The following is a 22,466-nucleotide window of genomic DNA, read 5'->3' as shown; positions in this document are numbered from 1 at the left end:
AAAAAAAAAAAAAAAAAAAAAAAAAAAAGAAAAAGGAATCAGATGTTGGCCCATACCCGTAACGATGTCCCTGAAAAATTGGACGGAATCCGTCAACTCCTCCGCACTTTTCCCGTTCCACTTAACGGCGAGAGAGGGAACGGCGTCGGCTTCCAAGTACACGCCTATCGCCGTGAACTTGACGAACTTCCCGTCGATGTTCAACCCTCGGGCCCCCGCGCCCCCCAGGATCAAGGTCTTGGCCGTGCCCGGCGGCTTGGCCGTCGCCGGAAACACGTAGCTCTCCACTTTGACTTCGGCGACACACGGCGGCGCAGACATTGTTCACGGCTTCGCAGTACACTTTTGTTCGCAACTATATATGAAAACAGGGGGTTGGAGACTTGGAGTAAATCACCGAATTGGATGGGGATTTTGTAAATATTGGGGTGGTTGAGGTGACGGTTGACCGGTAAGTATTCACTGACTCACGAGGTGGAGCAACCGGGCAGGTCGGATTAATAAATTAGTTACCGTGAAATAGCAATGCGAAATGCAAAAAAAAATTATATGTGCTTTCATTTGAGTAATTGACTAGGTAATTACAAAATTTCAAATTTAATTTTGGTGAGAGCTATTGGCCGGTCTTTTTTGGGTAGGATCACAACTCAAAAGATAAATTTTATAATGTTTTGGTATTGGTTCATTGTTAGTGCGTTGTATGATCATATTTAGTGTATTACAAGGTAAAATAAACATGTAGTATATTAAAAATGAACATATACCCGGAGTTTATTTTGTCGCGTATACTTTTGGTCAATAGTATAAGCATTGAATTATAATACTTAGGGTGTGTTTGGTTCAAATATTAGAATCATAATGACAAGGTCGATTTTTGACTCGTGCATAATGTCCAATAGCACAAGGCTTTAATTTTAGTGGGCCCAATATTAATTTTTGACCTAACTGCTTAAGAAATAAAAAAAAAATCTGCAATTAAGTTCACATTCCTTCACGCCCCTTTTTATCTTGCCTAAAATCATCAATTTTTCTCAAATTGTGGAGGGTTCAAAGTGCACTTCTCTCTCATAATTAATTGAGCATGATTATGGCAAAATTGTTCAAAATCTTAACATAATCTTTATATTAAAAAATAATATATAAATAAAATTATATATTTTACGATAGTGATTTTAAAGATTGCACTTATACTTTTGGTAGGACCTCATTTATTTACACGAATGAGACCACAAAATTCCAAAAAATTGCCCTACAAAATGGTAATGGTAACTAGTTTAAGTAGAATGTACCATTTTGTTTGGTAGTACATTGGAATTGAAATCAAAATAAATAAATAAATAAATAATAATTCAAATATATACACATACATGTGTGTGTATTATTTTTAATGCATGAATAATGACTATGATTTTTCTTTTTCATTTTTTCTCCTTTTTTTTTTATCTTATTGTTCAAAAGTAGATGAATAAAAGGGTAATGAGTTTTTACTAAATGATTGAAATTTGATTTCAATGATAGAATAACAAAAGTATGTTAACAAAAATATGTATCAATACACATAGTAAAGTGTAAAAGTCCCCAACCAGACACTATTTTAATTTATATAACTATTATTATTTTTAATGTAATACATTAATATTTATATCATACTATAGAGATACGAATAATTTAATAACCCAAATATTAATCGGATCCCATTCAAAAACAACTCTAACAAATTGTATATACATAAGTTTGGATTCTCCCATATTTGGTTTTCCTTATGAATTATTTATATTATATTAATAAAAGATAAAATTAAAGTTTGGTTGATGCTTTGTTTACAAAAATGTATTTAATTTAAAATAGAAAATTGTAAGACTAGGTCTTTGTTGTTGTAGACGTGGCATATTCTCCTCCACACCCACTACCAAACTAGGCAAATTAAATTTGCATGGTGGAACTTCCCTTTTAAAGGTCAAAATAGTACTCTCACTATTATTAATATGAACATTAAAAGGTCAAAATATCACTCAAAATTAAATCTTTTTAAATCGTCTCAAAAGAATTTAGTAATATGAACATATAAATTCACTTACACTAATATATCTTGTATTATAGTCATTATAGTTAAAATTTAATTTGTTTTTAGTTTTTATGTGGAAGGGTGTTCTCATGTGAACACAAACCTAATTCGGTTCATATGAGAACAATTTCCCATGTGAGAACTTATAGACTAATCTTATACGTTCGTTTTTTATTTTTATTTTTATTTTTATGACTTAGATTTGATTTTCTAAGATGACATATATATATATATATATATATATATATATATATATATATATATATATATATATATATATATATATATATTAAAGTGTGGATAGTAGTGTCTTTTTTTTTGGTAACTGCTGCAAATATGACCAAATTTTTGTTGTAAATTGGAGCCGCAATTTCTTCCACATCGATCGAGTATTCACAGATGGAAAGTGATCAGTTTTTTAATTTTTTTATTTTTTTTTACATTGCCTATATTTGAATGTTGGTATATATGCACGCATTTTGAGTAGTACGCGTGTGTTGATTGTGCAACCCGGTGTTGTGAGTTATGCATCGTAGGCCGGTGAGATGTGTATTAGTGCGCTTAGTGTAGTGCATCGTAGGACTATTTTAAGACGGAGTGCATTGGGGTGCTAAGTGTTCTGCATTATAGGACTGTAAGTTGTGCTATTAGTGCATCACTGTTATAGTTGTGGCGCATTCTGGTGTTAGTTGTCACTATATTGTCATTACAAGTTTATTTTTTATTTTTTATTTTTTATCGTGGAGTTATGCTTTTTTTTTTTTTATAGTCGTGAGTGTTAATATTAATAATTAAAAATAGTTGGCGTACCTTGCATTGCAATTTATGTGGTGAAGACTAACTAAACCTCAAATTAATTGTTGTTTTAACTTTGATACATCAGGTGTACATCCAAGTCAATAAGGTTGAAAAGATATATTAGATCACACGACTGGTATCAAATCAAATAATAAGAGTTAATTTTCAAATTTCATCCTTAATCATAATTGAAGTCTAAAGTGCCCTTATATTTATATGATTCTAAAGTGCCCTTATATTTAACAAAATTTAAACTGCTTTATTGATAAATGACTAAAAATGATCATACCATAATAATATTAGGACCAAATGAGAACTTTCTTATAAAAAAAAACTAAAAATGAATTACGACTTATAAATCTAGAACTAAAAATAGAATTAACTTTAAATAATCTCTAATATATATATATATATATATATATATATATATATATATATATCAAATATTATCATAATTAATATTAAAATTAAAACATTGAAAATAAAATTAAAGAAATGAAAAAGAAAATGGTAGGTATTGGTCCTTATCGTGGCAGATTGGATGTTTAATTAAATAGGCGTGGCATATTCCTCCTTCACAGCTTCTACCAAACCAAACCGTAAATTTGCAAGACAGTTTTAAGAATTTTTTCCTTTTCTCTTTTTTCCATTCGTACGCGTAAAATGTTCCCACCTAATCAATTTTTGCCACGACTTTTCAGACAAAATTTGTTGTGTTTTCTGCATTGATTGTTGGACCTTAAAAAATGTCTGTCTATATTGTCCTTGCCGATGCGTCGATGGTCGCACTCCGGTTGTTTAGAGGACAACGGTAATACTATTTTGATAGGCTAGACTTGTATGGGTGATATTGTTCTCTGACATTTAATCCATACTCTTTGTACTTTTGAAATTCTTCTTTACACGCTTTACTCGTTATTTTATTTTATTTATCTCGGAATCTGTTCAATGAATTTTGTTCTTTACTATTTTAACTGTCCTTTTATCCAATTTGTTAACATTCCCCCTACTTCAATTGTCCTTTTGAAGACGTTTTCCCTGCGCTATTACATTTCTCTCTGGTTTCTTCTCGTTTTTCTCTCGTGTAAGTTGATGTCATTTTATGCTTTCATTTTTTTTGTTTTCCTTTTTCTTTTTTCTACCTACATTCTCATTAAGTTTTGTACACAAATTTGTGTTACTTGTTTTCAGTGGTACTTTAATTGCAACATTTGTCTATTCGTTATGTTATACGTATGATGACGGTTGTTTGGAGCATTTCTCTGCAAATGTTTTGCTTCACTTTGTGGTTTGGAGCATTTCTCTGCAAATGTTTTGCTTCACTTTGTGGTTTCTTTGTTTGGTGTTTCTCTTTAGTTTGAATCCATTATGTATCTACCTTTATTTTCAACAGGTGAATGAATTTGAGAGGAAAGCTTTGAGAAAAGATAGGATGCTGAAAGGTAGTAGAGAAAACAACGACTTCCCAGAACGAAAGGAGGCAGACGTCGCCTCCTTCCGATCTGGAAGGAGGCGGATGCTACCTCCTTCTACTCTCATCATTATTTTTAATTATTAGTCTCGACATTTGAATTGGACTAAGTTTGTGTCTAAAAAGCAAATTGAGGATTAGTTTCTTAATTACTAATATTACAAACGCTTAGTGAACCATGAGGAGGGAGACTCGTCGAAAGATCCTCTGGCAGTTTTATCTAATGGGGAAGAGGCGGCAACCACACCTTCGGACAGGGAAAGAAGTCCGCTACTGGATCCTGACTATTTGTGGTTTCTGGATAAGATGTATGAGATGATTGATCGGAATTGTTCATGCTTTTGCACCACTAGAAGCCCCCGTTCCTTCGCCACGGACCCAGGTCAGGGCGTGGAAGTGCATCACTCACCCTTCGAAGAAAAAGTGAAGGGTGTAGTCTAATGTAATCCTTCAACTTGTATGAGATATACTTAGCATGAATAAAATGTTTCTTTTCCCCCTTGGCTAGACTTCCTCTTTCTGAGCAGCATGGAAGGACCGACTAATCATGGGAAGAAGTGTACCTAGTCAGCTCCTGACTGCAAGCCCCGAATTCTACTTTCTTCTAAGGCCTAAAAAAACCAGTTGTCGACGTACTTCTCAAGGAAGGGTGACTGGTCGGCTCCTGATTGCAAACTCCAAACACCTTTTTTTCTAAAGCCTGAAAAGGCCAGTTGTCGACCGGCTTCTCAAGGAAGGGTGACCGGTGAGCTCCTGACTGCAAACTCCGAATGCCTTTTTTTCTAAGGTCTGAAAAAGCCAGTTGTCAACCAACTTCTCAAGGAAGGACAATTAGTTACTTCCTAACTTCAAACTCTGAACCCCCTTTCTTCTAAGGCTTAAAAATGCCAGTTGTCGACCGACTTCTCAAGGAAGGGCGACTGGTCAACTCCTGATTGCAAACTTCAAATTATTCCATCCTTTTCTTCTAAGGCCTGAAAAGGCCAATTATTGACCGACTTCTCAAGGAAGGGCGACTGGTCAGCTCCTAACTGTAAACTTCGAATTCCATCATTTTTTCTAAGGTTTGAAAAGGCTAGTTGTCGACTAACTTTTCAAGGAAGGACGACTGGTCAGCTCCTGACTGCAAACTCCGAATTCCATCATTTTCTTCTAAGGTCTGAAAATGCTAGTTATCGACTGACTTCTCAAGGAAGAGCGACTGGTCAGTTCTTAACTCCAAACTCCGAATTCCATCCTTTTCTTCTAAGGCATAAAAAGGCCAGTTGTCGACTGACTTCTCAAGAAAGGGCTACTGGTTAACTCCTAACTGCAAACTTCGAACCCCCTATCTTTTAAGTCCTGAAAAGGTCAATTGTCGACTGACTTCTCATGGAAGGGTGACTGAACAATCGGCTTCGCATGAGTGTTTTAGTCAAACTAACAAAGTTGTATTACTTGAAATATCTAAGTAATACACCAACTAATTATGGCCACTAAGTGCCTACATAGAATTATATAAGGGAAAAAAACAATAAATATGCTACTGATAAAACTTCTTCAAGCGATGGGCATTCCATGTTCTGTCCACTTGTCTGTCTTCCATAGTATCTAATCAGTACGTTCCTGAGAAGACCACTTCTGAAGATCTTATAATTTCCTTCCCATTTTATAGCTAACTTCCCCCCCGTAGTGGGTTGACTAGCCTCCTGATCCCTAAAGACTAAGTCGCCCACTTAGAGGTGCTTGACCTTTGCCGCTTGTCTTGGTATCGCTTGATTGCCTGCTGGTACTCAGCCATCCGAGCGTACGCGACATCTCATCTTTCTTCCAAGAAGTTCTTTTCAATTCGCAAGCTTTCCTCATTACCTTCCTCATTGTAAAACATTATTCTAAAGCTGGGTACCTAAACCTTAGTCGGCACCTTGGCTTCGAATCCGAATGCCAAGGCAAATGGCGTCTCTGCATTCGCACGGCGGGGAGTTATTCGATATGTCCAGAGAACCTTCTCTAGCTGCTCGACCCAAGTTTCGGCCAATTCTTCCAACATTTTCCTCATTCTGTCTAGCAGGGTGTGATTTAGATTCTCTATCTGTCCATTTGATTGGGGGTAAGCGACGAAACCCTTAATGTGTCGAATGCCATGCTGAATGGAAAAGGCTACGAATGACCGATTATCAAACTGCTGGTCGTTATCAATAACCAGCTGCTCGGGCAACCCAAACCTACAAATGATATTCTTCCAAATAAATCGGCGACACAGATACTTGGTAATGGTGGCCAAAGGTTCAGCCTCCGCCCACTTAGTAAAGTAATCGCCCGCCGTGATGTAGAATCTTTGTCAACCAAGTGGTTGTGTTAGCGGCCTGAGAAGATCTACCCCCCACTTAGCAAAGTTGATGGTCGTCATAACCGGGGTCTAAAACATAGTCGGTCGGGTTTCATTTTTCGCAAAAGGTTGGTATATCGGGCACCTCATGACTTCTTCTATACAATCCTTCACCATAGTCAGCCAGTAATAACCCTAGATAACCAACTTTCTTGCTAGTGTGTTGGCGCCCTGATGGGTTGCACAAATTCCTCTATAAGCCTCCCCCATCACCGTCTTGGCCTCATTGTATTTTTTAATACATTCAAACATATTCATAGTATATGTTTAACAATTGTGTCAATTCTGATTGGAACGGTGTTCGAATCTAAGACCTTTCTATATAAGTAAGTTAAGAAAAATAAATAGATAACATAATATTCTGTTACTAAAATTTATACTAACGGAATGCGGAGTTATTTAAGAGGAGAAAATAATATAATAAAGGGTAAATAAGAAAAATCATTAAAAATATATTAAAATTAAAATAATATGAACCAATCATGTTAACAAACAATTACACCTAACATTTTTTTAATTCCTTTTAGGGACATATTTTATTGGCTCTTATTAAATTTGTATATAGAAATGTACTTTTTATTTAAGTCTTCCCCATTTGTTCATTTTGACACAAGTTTTTAGGCAAAAAACTAACCCACAAGTTTTTATACAAATGGGGGAGTGAGTTTTTATGGATGTTTTTCTACTGCAAAAAATGAATTTTTGGCAAAAAAAGTGAGCCCCGCCCAATGAGAAAGAAGTTGCGCCTCACACGTGTAAATAACTACTTTTTTTTTTTTTTCTGTTTTCGATTTTGTTTTGTTTATTTATTTTTTCATCTACTCACATTTTTTTTCCTAATCACACTTATAAAAAACTCTCTAAAAATCACACCAAAATTATAACTATTGAGGGATGCCTTATAGTTGACAAAATGGTGTAAATCATGTTCTATAGAATAAAGATTACATATTGTCATATTGACAGCTCCACCTAGTTGTCAGTTGTCACCCCCAAAACGGCAAAACTTTACTGACTTTTTTTTTTGGAATAAGGGTTAAATAGGCCACTGAACTACACACCAAAATGCAATTAGGCCATCAAACTAAAAAACAATGCAATTAAGTCCCTGAATTACACAAACCATGCAATTTGATCCAAAATGACTTGTTTTACCTACTTTGGCGGTTACCAATTTTAAAAATAATATTTTAAAATAATTTTAAATAAAATAAATAATTAAAATTAAAATTAAGAATATTAAAAAAAAAAAAAACTTCCGGTCGGACCGGAAGTTTTTTTAATTATTAATTCTTAATTATTAATTTTAATTAATTATTTTATTTAAAATTATTTTAAAATATTATTTTTAAAATTGGTAACCGGCAAAGCAGGTAAAACAAGTTATTTTGGATCAAATTGCATGAGTTTGTATAGTTCAGGGACCCAATTGCATTATTTTTGAGTTCGATGGCCTAATTGCATTTTAGTGTGTAATTCAATGACCTAATTGACCCTTATTTTTTTATTTTTTTTTTTGGCAAATCAAAACTTTGCTGACATTAACAGCCAAACCCGCCGTGAAATTCTAGGTGACGTTAACGTCCCAAGACATAAGAAGCAACCCGCCGAAACAAAACTCCGGTTTAACTTGCCGCGACGGTTACCGCCGAAGAAATCAGAGGTCCGCCGAGACAGAAACCACCATGGCAACATTACCATACGCTGACGTCGACTTTAACCTCAGAGCTCTGGCCGGTCGAGCCGAAGGATTCGGAAGGTTCTCCATCGGCGGCCTCAACGGTGGCCTTTATCGTGTTACCACATTAGCCGGTTTGGTCCTTCTTCCTATATTTATTTCCTTTTCTTTTCCAATTTCTGATTTATTAGGTATGTAATGTAACTTGTAATTGTTGACGTATATTGTAGTCGAAATTACTTTGTAACCTAACCACAGTTTTGTGAAGATAATCACAACAAAAAGCGCTTTGCTAAATTGTTTAGAGTAGAATCAGAATGTCTATCTGAAGTTTAAGAGCATATCTATTAAACAAAATGGTGTTTTATGGTAAACCTAGTCTGCTAATGATGATTGAAAATTGAAGCTTATACAAAAAAAAAAAAAATAAGTCTTTGGTGTGAGAGTGTATCTTTACTAATTTGGTGTGTAGTTCTAATTTCTAATTCAGCTTGTGTAAGCACTAAAAATTTGTAATACCAATTTGTCAATAGGTTTTGTATTGTTTGTGTGTGTGTGTGTCTGTTTTTATTTTTTATTTTTTGAAGAAAAAAGTATAAATGATGAGTTATAATAATTAATAATCTCTATCTATAACCTTTACAACTACAAGTCTACTTATTTTGAAGATACAAGTCTACTTATTTATCCACAAATTCTTAGCTCAACACTGCTACCTAGTCCAATAAGTTCAATATTCACCAAATAAAAATGTGCGACAACAATGGACCTACACTCATAGACTGTATGCAGTAAGACTTGAATTTGAGGACTCAACTAAGACAAGAGACCTTGGGCGCCAAGTGCCAACTTGACCACATTGGTGATTTTGCTTTCCTTTTTTGTTTATTAGAATTTAATTCATAGGGTTTTATTTTTGTGATACAATAATTGCTATAACTGCCTACATGTTTAACTTTAAGTGGTGGATCGGTTCGTTTTAGAGGTTTCTGATTTGGTTTAGTTGAAATTTTCACCTATAAGCGAATCTGTTTTGCCTCAAAAACAGATTTGTTTTTATCAAAGTTGAAGAATGGTTGTTTGAACAGAAAGGCAAATAGGGAACTGTTCATATTGCATCTTGTTCTTAAAAGTTTTCACGTGTCTGATGGTTGGCTGTTGGGGATGTATTCAAGATTTGATGATATTTTCAGCCTTTCAGGAGCTAGTGGTCTAGCAGGACAAGGGTCTCTGCTGGAAGTTATCTAGTAGGTACTTCAGTTGACTGGTATTGTGATTTTGTTTTCTTGTTTGTAGATGATGGTCCAGGATCACTTCGTGATGGATGCCGTAAGAAAGAGCCACTTTGGATTGTCTTTGAAGTTTCAGGTGTCATTCATCTCTCATCCTACCTGAGTGTGTCATCTTATAAGACAATTGACGGGCGTGGACAAAGAGTAAAGCTGACTGGAAAAGGATTACGTCTAAAGGAATGTGAACATATAATTGTATGCAACTTGGAGTTTGAAGGTGGCAGGGGTCATGATGTTGATGGCATTCAAATAAAACCCAATTCTAGGCACATATGGATTGATCGCTGTTCACTCCGAGATTATGATGATGGCCTAATAGACATAACAAGACAAAGCACAGACATAACTGTTTCTAGGTCAGCTAGTTTTTCTGACATTGTATAAGAAGTTGCTTGACATGGATTAATGAAGAATTCTGCCTTGCAGATGCTATTTTGCAAATCATGACAAAACAATGCTTATTGGAGCAGACCCCTCTCATGTCAATGATCGGTGTATAAGAGTGACCATTCACCATTGTTTTTTTGATGGTACACGCCAAAGGCAGCCTCGTGTTAGATTTGGTAAAGTTCACCTGTACAACAATTACACAAGAAATTGGGGTATATATGCTGTGTGTGCCAGTGTAGAATCACAGGTAAGTTTGGTTCTTGTATATTATTTCTCATGCATGTTAAAAATAGGTAACTACTTAACCCATTTTATGGTTGGTTCCAGATTTACTCTCAATGCAACATTTATGAAGCAGGACAAAAGAAAAAAGCTTTTGAATACTACACGGAGAAGGTAACTCCACAAGTTTTATACATTAATTTACATTATAATTATACACACTTGGAATTGTAAAACCAAAATTTTATATTAAAACCAAAAATAAAAAAATGATCTGATGATTTTATTGTTGAGCTAGGGCTGCAAAGAGTTGAGCCAAGCGGGTATTTCTTGTGCTTGATCTCAGCTTGATTGGTTAAGGAACAGTTGGTGTTTGAACTTGATTGACTTTATTTAAACAAATTGTTCATATAAACTGTTTTATTTTATTTTAAAAATGTATTAGTTGTGTGTTGACATGTTGTGCATATATAATATTTTACATTATATGAGGAAAGCTGAGTTTAAACTTGCTTGACTCATTTCTTAAAGAGATATCTGAGGTGTTCATGTAATGAGCTCAAACTCAAGCTTATTACACACAAGGTCATCCTATTGCTTCTTTCTGGGCTTGCCCTTTCTGCAAAGACTTTCTCTTGTTCTATTTGTGCTGGAAACGGAAATACAATAATTGTGTCCCCTTATGGAACATATGGATTATCTTTTTCATCTATACTTTGGTGAATATAATCTCCAATTATTCAATATATTTCAATTGAAGGCTCTATGACATTCCATGCTAGAGAAGGGTTCTGTATTGGATTGATAAATATGTGGAGATGGATTAAGAATGTATGCAGTAACTTATGAAAGTCCGCCTTAACAACATTGATGGGATTATAACAAAAGATTTCCCATATTGTTTCTTATGCTATGTCTTCTCATTACGTTTTTGGTAATTAGAATATCCCACTGCTTTTAAAAAGTCTAACTATGTGCATTTATGTGACCAACTTCATAAGCTATTGAGTTATTTTGATGATTTAGGCAGCAGATAAGGAGGAGGCAAGATCAGGCATAATTAGATCAGAGGGTGATTTGTTTCTGAATGGAGCTCAAGGATTCTTATTAAATGGAGTTGGTGAGCAATGTTTCCATCCAAGTGAATTTTACCCTAACTGGACATTGGAAACGGTTTCAGACTCCCTCAAAACTGTACTGCAAATTTGCACAGGCTGGCAATCTCTTCCTCGGCCAGCAGAATAATGTGCCAATCATATGCAATGCCAATAAGAAAATTATTAGTCTCGAATGTAGATAGTATATCTCTGATTCTCTGTTCATATCAGAAACAAAAACTTGGAGAATATTTGATTCTTATTTGAAAATAATAGTAAGTTGTGTAGGCAGTATCCACTAAATTTGGAAACAAAAAGTTTCATCTTCTGTGATGCAACGAGGGGAAATGTATTGGCAGATGCTATATGTGATTATGTGTAAGACTTCAGTGTTAGTATAATGTTATCATTTGTGAATATATGGAAGGGGTGTAACTTGACTAATTTGCTTATCCTTCTAATTGCTCATCACAAAATCTTACTATACTTTTCTGTATTGATGGAGTTTCTTGGATACTGTTTGAATTGTTTCAGAAGTTAGATACTGGTCAGAAGGGTTGATAGTTGTTACAAAGAAAATTTTCACTTTTGGTATTGAATCCACTGAGAGACAGTTTCTTTATAGCAAGAACTTACAGCTTGAATCTAGAAACAGTTGTACATTTGTTTACATGAAAATAACACAAGATCCAGATGCTGTAAAGTGCCTGGACTTAATTAAGGCACCGTGGTACACGGGAATTTGATGATAAAGATGATGATGATGAACTCCTTGACATTGATGCCCCATGGAACAAATCTGACAGGTAGTTTCCCAAATTATCGGGAGAATACCTCACCATCACCTCCAAGTTCTTTTCACTGCTCAGTACTTCCAGGTATGTATCATAGAATTCCCTGTACATTGGTACGAGTAATTTTGCTACTGACAATTTTATTTCATCTCGTAACTTCCCATCAGGAACCACGTATGCTGTCTGTTTCCGGTATGCCTCTTCAAAGGCAGCACTGAATTGTCTAAAATGCTCCTTTATACTGTCAGGGGATAGTGATGGATCCAATATCTCTGGCAGACATGAAAACACTTTTGCCCACGCCATTGCTTTGTAGTTTGCTGCATATGATTTCACCTTCCTGTCAAGTTTTGAAACCCAGTTATCACCAAGGAGACACTTGAGGAAGCTTGACCTTACTTTCTCCACTACATATTGGAGGTTGTTGGCTAGGAAAAGATAGGATAAAGCAATATCATTGTAGAGCTCAGCTTTGCTGTCGAGTTTGCAGAGGAGTACGAGGATGATCCAAGCAAGTCGGGCAGATACTGCTGAAGTTGGAGTCTCAGAGGCACTTGGAGGGCTCTCAAAGTATGATTCTGGAAATGGTGTTCGTGCAGGAGATCCAGCAGAGTCACCAATTATGTCATAGAGTACATCGCTATAGTCTCCCAGGGATGATACAAAATCCATCACTGAAATGGTCAATGGATGAATCCCTCCACCAAGAATTGGCGTTCTCGATGAGTTCTTATGTATAGATGACTCGAACTCAGAAAGTAGTGTTTGGACTGAACTGCAGAGTTTGTGAAGAGAGGAGAGAGCTTGCAGTCTGACTGCTGAGACTGATTCATATGAGAAGATTGACTCAATCTCAGGCCATAGCTCTGAAATCCCCTCATATAAGTCCATTAGCCGGAACATTTTTTCAGGTGATCCCTTGCTCTTCGCAACAAGTTCCGGGAATCTGAACAGGTTAGTGGCTCCTTCTTTTGCTATGACAGTGAAACATGCTTCTCTCATGGTCTGAGATGCAGAAAAGACATGGTCACAGAGAAACCTCTCGCCATGGAAGAGTGTCTTCACTGCAATTTTCACTGCATTTAGCCAGTTCTTTATCTGATCCTCAAGAACATTTGAACTCATCTTGCTGATGTGGGATGAGCTGTACTGTTGAATTCCAAGGTGATAGAGCCCTTCATCCACAATTGACTTTCTGATGATTTTATATATGTTAACACACTCTTTGGCATAACCTGAGCTGACCATACAGTCAGCAATCAGCCTGAGGTCAGACATAGCTAGAACAGACAACCGTTCCACCTTGGATATGGATTCACCAGCTTCCTGAATCTCATTATCTGAGCAACCACCATCTTCTTGCTCTGAATCAGTTGAAAGTGACTGTGACAGGTGAGAGGATCTACTGGACACTGATTCTGGATCCAAATACTGTCTATTTGCAGACAATATCTGATAAAACTCCTTCTCGAGTCTTGCCATGGCCATGTGCATCAAGTTCTGAGCTTTAACAAGCTTGCCAGAACTCGAATGCTGTGAAACCAGGAAGTGCATGGCCCTTCTCAACTCCTTCACACATCTGACGAATTCCTTGGCTTCTTTTCTGTTTTCTTGGAACAGTTTCCCGTAGGAGGACCCATTAGGATCCCATTTCTTGATAAGCACCTCGGCATTATCAATGTTTTCCTCCATCATTGCCTCTGAAAAAGTGTGGGGAGGTGTTGCAGGTGGTGAATGGCCCGAAAAGGAAGAGAGGGAAGATTTGGTTTTTGATGAAGCAAAGAGCTCTGCTCTCATCCTCCTCGGCGTTGAGGGCAATGATTTCTCTTTCCTGGTATCAAGAATCGCCATTGCACTCTCAAAGATGCTGAGAATTGGTCAGGGAGGGCCTTGCTGTATTTGGATGCCTTGCTGTGTATGCAATAAATGATGTGAGGAAATCTGAGTTTAAATAGAGGGAGAAATAAAGACAGTTGTATGTGGGGTAGGTGATATAATTGACTTGGTTTGTGTTAGGGGTGTAGAGGGTGTTTGACTGCCTTTGGTTTCTCCCAAACAATTCTGAAGCTGCAGTATTCAATGGCCAAGAGGTATGAATTTTTTCAAGTTTTTTGAAAATTTCATGTTATTTATTATATCAAATTCAGAATTTTCTCACAGAGATACTAAGTCTTTATGTAGTAAATTTCATGACTAAACTATTACGGAGTGTATTCAAGAAAATTCCTGAAAGTTTGGATTCACATTATAAGGTCAGTGTCAAGTTGTTAAATTCATCATTTTGTACTTGAACAACATAGAAGCTGAGCATCAAATTCATCTAAAAATTTAAATTCATGAATTGCTATTAATATTGTGCATGACTTGGTATATAATTAATCTTTTACAATATTTTTAAATACATTGATTTATAGGAAAGTCCGCGATCGTTAACCAATGTGCGCTTTGGATGTCCATGGACCGTAGTTGACTGGTTCAAACTGAGAATGCCAATGGTAGTTTTCATAGGAAGTTGAACTTGAAACTTTCTAGTTATCAAGTCCAATTGTCCATCCAACTTAACTAGGGTTGTCCCATGTTAAATTTAAGTGATGTTGATTTGACATTTTTTTTTTGCAACAAGTTATTAGATCAAATTAAAAAATAAAAAAAAGAGTTAATTCTAGCAAAGGTTTTTTGTCTTTGGTGGCAATTTTAAGTTTAGTCCCAGACCTATTATATTTGCCACTTAACACCTATTTTGGACACTTTTGATCATTTCGATGACTTTTCTGGTAAAATTCTATTTTAGGCAAGAGTATTTTGTCTTTTCAATTTTTTTAAAAATATTTTTCAAATGAGCTAATTCCAACGGAAGTCCTTTGCCTTTGATGCATTTCTAAATTTAGTCCTAAACAGTCATTTTTGCCATTTAACACCTCATATCATATTTTTGACACTTTTGATCATTTCGATGAATTTTTCCAGTGAAACCCTATTTTAGGAAAGGGAATTTCCCGATGAAAAGAATATGCTTTTTTTTTTTTTTCCTTTTAACAGCTATAGTAGATGAGTCACAAAATCATGTACTAAAACAATAGCGGTCAAACTGAAACCGACCGGATGGCGACATTCTGAGCTTTCTAACTGCGTTGTAAAATGATTCCTCCATACTTGGAGGTCATCATGTATTCAGTATCGCCATTGAAGAAGGACGATTTGGCTGAGGCCGAGTTGAAGGAGATGAAGACAAGAGCTAGATGAAGGAGATGGTGCAATCTACGGTTAAGATACGAAATAAAATCGGCGTAAGAAAATTGGAAAATAAAAAAATTGAAAAGACAATAATGTCTTTGCCTAAAATAGAGTTTCAGCTAAAAAAAAATAATCGGAATGGCCAAAAGTGTCCAAAATATGATAGTATGGGTTGTTAAATGGCAAAATTGATTGTCTGAGACTAAATTTAGAATTACCATCAAAGACAAGAGACCTCCACTGAAATTAACTCATTGGAAAAAATCGAAAGGACCAAAAGTATTCAAAATATGATAGTTTAGGGTGTTAAAGGACAAAAACGATAGTTTGAGACTAAATTTAGAATTGTCACTTATGACAAGGGACCTTCGCTGGAATTAACACTTAAAATTGATATTGTTTAGATGACATGTTCCCGTCCTACAAAAATCACGATATAAGATTACTGAGTTATTTTATTGGATGCATTTTTGTGCTTTAGCCACATATCTAAAATTTTAATAATGTTAATAGTCATATCATATTTCTTTGTTTGGTTTTTGGAAATGTGAGATAACCCGAACCTAAAAATTTTAAACTTTGTTTTTAGTTTTGACAATATTCATAGAATAACACCCTTCCCACATTTTTATGTTATGTGAGATTTCTAATAATGTTACATTACCTAAAACATCTCTTGAACAAAGCACTTAACATTTCACACAATTAGTAAAGAGACAAAAATTAGAGTATACAAAAACTTTCTTCCCCAGAGTATACAAAAACTTGCTTGTTTGGTTGGCAGGTTATTACACATAAATAAAGTTTATTCGTGCACCATTTGGATACTAGTGGTTGTGATTTCTTTCGTCGCTCCAAAAAAATGAGAGTATATGCAATATAACACACCCTTTACAAATGTCAAATCTTCAACTTTACGATTAAATGTTGTTGGATTGTAGACTTGTAGTATTACTTAGTCAAAGTATCATGTGAGATCGTCTCACAGATCTCAATCCGTGAGACGGGTCGGGTTAGCAGAATTTGGGTCTTATGATATGTGTGTTTATTACAATAGTTTTGCTATAAAATATTATATATAAAGTTTAAAGTGTTGATTATATCTACAATTATGCTATGTAACGACACTTTATTTTTTACAAATTGTCTATTACTCCCTCTGTCCCATTTTATCTGTCCTACTTACTATTCATTGGTCAAATCAACTCTTTCTTCTTTGTTTATTTTCTTTAATATTTTTTACTTATTTTTAAATTTTATTTTTTGTGTTTAATGGTACTTTTAGTGTAGTTTCTAAATATATAAATTTTGTATATTAATACTAAACCTAATATTATGAAAAATTATATTAAAAATAACTTCAGGCATGCCTCGTTAACCGACCAGACACATAAAATGGGACGGAGGGAGTATAATTTTGCTATAAAGTACTACATTTATACTATAAAATATTATATATAAGGCTTAAAGTATTAATGATATTTGTAATACTATTATGTTATTACTTTATTCTTTACAAAATGTGTATTACATTTATGCTATAAATTATTAAATATAAGACTTAAAGTATTGATTATATATGGAATTCTGTTATGTTATTACTTTATTTCATGCAAATTGTCTATAATTTTGTTATAAGGTACTACATTTAAGATATAAAGAATTTATCAATTGTTATACTATGGATCAGGGTCCACCTTGTATTATCAATTATGTCTTCCGTTAATAAGTTATGTGCATGTAAATAAATTGAAGATACATAATTTGTTAACTACAGAAACATAATATTTTAACGGTATATTATGTGCATGTAATTAACATATTATGTGTTTTCAATTTATTTACAGACATATAATTTGTTAACTGCATACAACTATTTTGGACAAGAGTCTACAGTGCAAAGTGGACCATGATTCATGGTATAATTTGCCAAAGTATTATATATAAAATTTAAAGTATTGATTATATTTATAAGGGATAAGGATCAAATAGACCATCAAACTATAGTGCATTGTGCAATTAGGCCCTCCAACTTCAAAAAGCTCCAATTAAGCCCTTAAACTTGTTATTTTAGATCAAATAAACCCTTTCACTCATTTGTGACTTGTAATTGTAGATCAATCCAAATTCCGACAAACATCCGACCAAATTTCGGTGACCAGATCAAAGCTACAGACCGGCGCCGATCGTGCCCGGCCGGAGAAGTCTGGCCGCCTTCTCTGGCCGTGGAGATGGCGACCAGAGTTCGTCGCCATCTCCCCATCTCACTGGAGATGGCGGCCAACTGGTTGCCATCTCCAGTGAGATGGCGACCAACTTGGTCATCGCCATCTCCACGGCCGGAGAAGGCTGGCAGGGTGCGATCGGCGTCGGTGGCTGTAGTTTTGATTTAGTCACCGGAATTTGGTCGGAGGTTCATCGGAATTTGGATTGACATGCAATTATAAGTCACAAATGAGTTAAAGGGTTTATTTGCTCCAAAATAACAAGTTTGAAGGCTTAATTGGAGCTTTTTGAAGTTGGAATGCCTAATCGCACAATACACTATAGTTTGAGGGTCTATTTGACCCTTATCTCTATCTATAATTCTATTATGATTCATTTTTATTAGATTCAACCCGTATAATTGATGGAGACTTGGAGACCAACCTATTTTTAATTCCATGGTACAACAAACAACTTAAGTTTCTTTCTGAACAAGCAATTGATTTAAGGAATTCTTATTTATTTATTTATTTTATTGAGAATAATATTGATATGATGTTCTGTTATTATGACCACGCCACCAGCAAGATTATCTATTTATAATTATAATTTGTACGTAGTATATTAAATTAACATTCCTTTTATTAAATTCCACACTTTCATTCTAACCCCTATGCTTCCAGCCACCAGAAGAGAAGATAAAGTAACTAATGACTTAAGAGTCAAGTTTCTAGACAATTTAATTTTCTATTAAACTGTATGACTGCTGAACAATCAAGGAATTGAGCCCAAAGTTCTTTAATATATTCCGCCATTTTCAGATTAATCTATATTCCCAAAAAAATAATTTGACGTTTTCCGCGACCTTTTTTTTTTTTTTTTTTTTTTTTTTATGAAGAACGTTCATGGAAAGTGAAGGAAAAAAAAAAAAAAACCACGACCATTTTACTCAAAGAACAGTCACAGATTCTCAACATTCTGTGAATGTTTAACAATAGTCATAGAAAGTCCAAGACTTTCCGCGACCCTGATATGTTGTATAACAGTTACGAAAAGTCCTTTACAACAATGGCGGATTAGCTATTCTGTACTAGTGATTAGGTCTCCACACAACAAGGCTAATCCTATTTGTATCGTGTAGGACTTCAAAGGATGATAAAACACTTACTCATGAGTTTTAAAGTAGTTACATTCTAAAGTCTTAAACCCGAAATCGTTTATTAAGTTGGAAGAGACCCGCGACATCTTGTCCATACTCTAATAATGAGTATTTGGGAAAGACCTAGTTTATAATTCTTTAACATTATACATCTTCGAAATTCCAACCTTATATTTGTATTGACAATTCGCTCAGCAAATATCCCAAATTGTTGAGTTGAGTTCTGATCTTTCTTAAATATTAAATTAATTAATAATTTCTTTTAAAAAGAATAGAAACATAACTAGACAACTAGTCAAAAACTTATATTTAACTTTTGTTTGGGAGAAAAAAATATATATTTAAACGTTATAACTCCTCTAATCTAACTGGTGAAGAGAATTAAGTTTAATTTCTAGAAAGGAGAAAGAGTGAGGTGGGTGATTCTTGCCAATTTCCAGGCATTGAATTATGTGGTGGTGCGAATGAAGTAGAAGCTTCCTCATGATTCCACATTTTCTTGCTAATCTTTGTATCATATTGTAAAAAACAATGTTTGTCAAGCACAAGCAGACCATTTTTTAATTTCTTTTTAAGTAATGAAGAACTTTTACAGATTCTGCACACGCTTAACCATATAGTTCTTTTGCTTACTTCCTCCCAATGAGTCACCAATCATGTGACTATTGTAAATGTGATTGTTGTAAGTCAAGTACGAGCACAGAGTTATTTGGTTATCTGTTGCCATATTATCATGCTTAAAATCAATTTGCGATAAGTAGGTGGATATTAACCATTTAACCACATCCCTCCATATATGATAAGCCACAACGCCACGTCACAAATTGAACAGGGCTGAACTTGGAATGTTGTTGTTGTTGTTGTTGTTGTTGTTATTGTTGTTGTTAGGCACATGTGTTTTGTTTTTTCCTACATAGAAAGAGTTTGGAGTAATGTTTTAGCTAATGTCTTGATATTATTGAAAAAGTTATGATAATTTTTAGAGTCATTTCCATTTTTGGTCCTATTGTTATTGGGGCATTGCCAATTTTAGTCCACTTCATTAATTTTTGCCACATTGCAGTCAGTCTTATTTAGTCCTTACCACTTTTAGTCCACCGTTAAAATTTTCGTCAAATGGTCGTCCTAAACAGGGGTATTTTTGGTCTTTTCATACTTTGATCATCTCCTTGACCCTTTACAGTGGTTTTCCTTACACATTTTCATCTGGTCCAGTGAAAGCCATGTGAGCCACATTACAAAGCCATGGCATTCGCCGGATCTCTTCATTAGATGAAAATGTGTAAGGGAAACTACTGCAAATGGTTAAGGGGATGATCAAAGCATGAAAAAGACCAAAATACCCCTGTTTTGGACGGTTATTTGACCAAAATTTTAACGGTGGACTAAAAGTGGTAAGGACTAAATAAGACTGGCCGCAATGTTGCAAAAATTAATGAAGTGGACTAAAATTGACAATGCCCTAATAACAGTAGGACCAAAAATGAAAATGACTCTAATTTTTATGATCGTATTTTCTTTTAAAAATAAAATGATTTAGATATTCAGATCCCATATCCACTAGTTTAAGAGTATAAGAGGTCATTAGTATTTTCAAGCCAATATAATTAAATTTATGAAAATGAAACTTCAAGAAATATATGTTTGATAGGAACAACATTGTTTGGTTGTGCAGTTGACTTGATAATTATAAGATTTCAAGTTTGACTCCTAGTAAAAATTATTTATTGGACTTCTCATGAGACACGTAATACTTTATAGTTAAAATATAATTATACTTTTATTTCTATGGATCCCTAAAAAGCATTAATCATTGCATATATAAAAAGCAGGAACCATTGCGCATCGACATTTGGCCTTGTCTGCTGAGCTAGTGAGTCACCGTGATTTAAATCCTCCCAAATGTTCTGTCGGGCTGGAGTGTGGGGCCTTTGAGGTTAGGATTCAACCTTTTGGAGGAAGAATAAAAAGCATGAACAACATTGTTTAGTTGAAGACAAGGGTATATTAGACCATTTCTATGGATCCATAAAAATCACTTGATCTTAGCCTCTCAAGATATTATACATCACTAGCCGTGGAAGTAGAAGACAAGGGTATATTGCAAATAAACTCCAATAAACTAATCTCAAAACGTTACTTGAAATAGCTTTTTCAATTGCATTTTAAAAATGAACATTTAGTAAATTAAAAATGAATTTTAAATATACTAAGAACATTTATCAATTATCCACGGTATAATTTGCTTAAAATAGTAAAATCCCACGTAATATGGATTATGGAGTATTAAACATATTTTAATTTCCTTATTTAGCTGACTAATTCAACAGTCCCAACCTAGTCCTTGAAATCTTTAAGATATCATATGTAATCTTAGAATTATCTACTTTGATTGCAATTAATTAGTTAATTAATATTATAATTGTATCGTTTTTGACCAAAAAAAGAAGTAAAATATTCTCATTTCATCTATATAAGATATAGTTATACTTGCACCATTAGTTTGAAAATTGTAAGCAATATAGATCATATTAAAAGATATTTTAAAGTATGTATTTTTATATGGGTGACGAGGAAAACCAGTAATCACTATAAACACTATTCCTATATAATAGTCTATAAATCACGTAAAAATCAATAGTTACACTATGGACGTATCACAATTTATATATTGAATGTTCACAATTCAAATTGTGAACATTCAATATGTAAAATGTGTATTTTAGACCTGGGTCAACAAAATAATTTGCCCATAAAAATAGTAATAAATCATATAAGAATCAAACTTGTAACTTTCTAATGGCCAAATCAATTGTCTAACCAACTTTGTGAACATTCAGTATATAAATTGTGAACATTCAATATGTAAATTGTGTATTTTAGACTCGGGTCAACAAAATAATTTGCCCATAAAAATAGTAAATCATATAAGAGTCAGACTTGTAACTTTCTAATGGCCAAATCAATTGTCTAATCAACTTGGCTAGAATTACTGCATATTTTGTCGTAAATAACAATGTATGTAATTTTCTTTCATATACGATGTGTTTTTTTTTCTTTCATGCCACTCAACCACATTGGTTTCTTTGTTTTTTAATTTCTTTTACAATGCAACAGAGAATAAATAAATAATTTGTGATGTAATAACGTGATAATCACTCTAACTAAATCATCATATAAGACTGTCGGAATAAATGCACTGGATTTAAAATATATATATAAATAACACCGGCCGGCTGCTTTTTATTTATGCAAAAAAAAAGACAAAACGGGATTGGATTTCCACTCATAAGGAATTGAATCGACGTAGCTTGGGGAATTGAATCAATCTTGTTGGCATTCTGGCACCTCTTGGTCCACTCCCACGACTTGTTCTTCTTTAAGAGTTCCGCTGCTTTCACAACAGCTGATTCAATTGCTAGTCTTCCCACACCGGCGACTCAAGCATCTTTTCCCAGCCAGGGACAGTTTTGCCTGAAGCTCGACTCTTTGGCTTCGTTCAGGTCCTTTCTCCGTACGAGGACTGATCACATGGTTTTGTACTGGTCAGCTTTGAGCTGTCGAGTGAGGATTGCTCTATCTCTTAAGAAAGGGGCTTTGGACAACCCTACTGACCGCAGGCCTGTGTAAACACCTCAACGAACTCATGTGGACACTCCTCAGCCCGAGGACAATCTCTCAAATACACATTTG

General features: G+C 34.6%; 3 protein-coding genes across 3 annotated transcripts in view; 1 reads left to right on the top strand and 2 right to left on the bottom strand.

Annotated features, from left to right (window-relative positions):
* Positions 1-459, bottom strand: part of LOC116019023 (chalcone--flavonone isomerase) — a 7,233-nt gene extending 6,774 nt beyond the window's left edge. Inside the window, exon 1 of the mRNA XM_031259089.1 lies at positions 57-459. Within this exon, the coding sequence (XP_031114949.1) occupies positions 57-321 (265 nt within the window). The 5' untranslated portion in view covers positions 322-459. The remainder of the gene's footprint in view (positions 1-56) is intronic.
* A 7,808-nt stretch (positions 460-8,267) lies between these two features.
* LOC116020786 (putative pectate lyase 21) lies at positions 8,268-11,825 on the top strand. The gene is made up of 5 exons (XM_031261315.1): positions 8,268-8,514; positions 9,677-10,028; positions 10,099-10,309; positions 10,390-10,458; positions 11,311-11,825. Exons 1-5 carry the CDS (start codon positions 8,388-8,390, stop codon positions 11,527-11,529), a joined length of 978 nt encoding a protein of 325 aa, XP_031117175.1. The 5' UTR covers positions 8,268-8,387; the 3' UTR covers positions 11,530-11,825.
* A 142-nt stretch (positions 11,826-11,967) lies between these two features.
* Positions 11,968-14,075, bottom strand: LOC116020785 (exocyst complex component EXO70H1). Its single transcript, XM_031261314.1, has one exon. It carries the CDS (start codon positions 14,024-14,026, stop codon positions 12,095-12,097), a length of 1,932 nt encoding a protein of 643 aa, XP_031117174.1. The 5' UTR covers positions 14,027-14,075; the 3' UTR covers positions 11,968-12,094.
* Positions 14,076-22,466: the final 8,391 nt, after the last annotated feature.

This window comes from Ipomoea triloba, chromosome 5 (assembly GCF_003576645.1).
Source record: "Ipomoea triloba cultivar NCNSP0323 chromosome 5, ASM357664v1".
Lineage (NCBI taxonomy): Eukaryota > Viridiplantae > Streptophyta > Magnoliopsida > Solanales > Convolvulaceae > Ipomoea > Ipomoea triloba.
The sequence above is the reverse complement of the archived record's forward strand: the minus strand, read 5'-3'. Positions and strand labels throughout refer to the sequence as shown.

What these genes read in the sequence shown, in the direction of transcription:
- LOC116020785 (XM_031261314.1), bottom strand. Translation starts at nt 14,026, where the DNA reads ATGGCGATTCTTGATACCAGGAAAGAGAAATCATTGCCCTCAACGCCG.
- LOC116020786 (XM_031261315.1), top strand. Translation starts at nt 8,388, where the DNA reads ATGGCAACATTACCATACGCTGACGTCGACTTTAACCTCAGAGCTCTG. An exon ending in ACAGACATAACTGTTTCTAG is followed by an intron (nt 10,029 to 10,098) that starts GTCAGCTAGTTT and finishes TCTGCCTTGCAG; the next exon opens with ATGCTATTTTGCAAATCATG. An exon ending in GTGCCAGTGTAGAATCACAG is followed by an intron (nt 10,310 to 10,389) that starts GTAAGTTTGGTT and finishes GGTTGGTTCCAG; the next exon opens with ATTTACTCTCAATGCAACAT.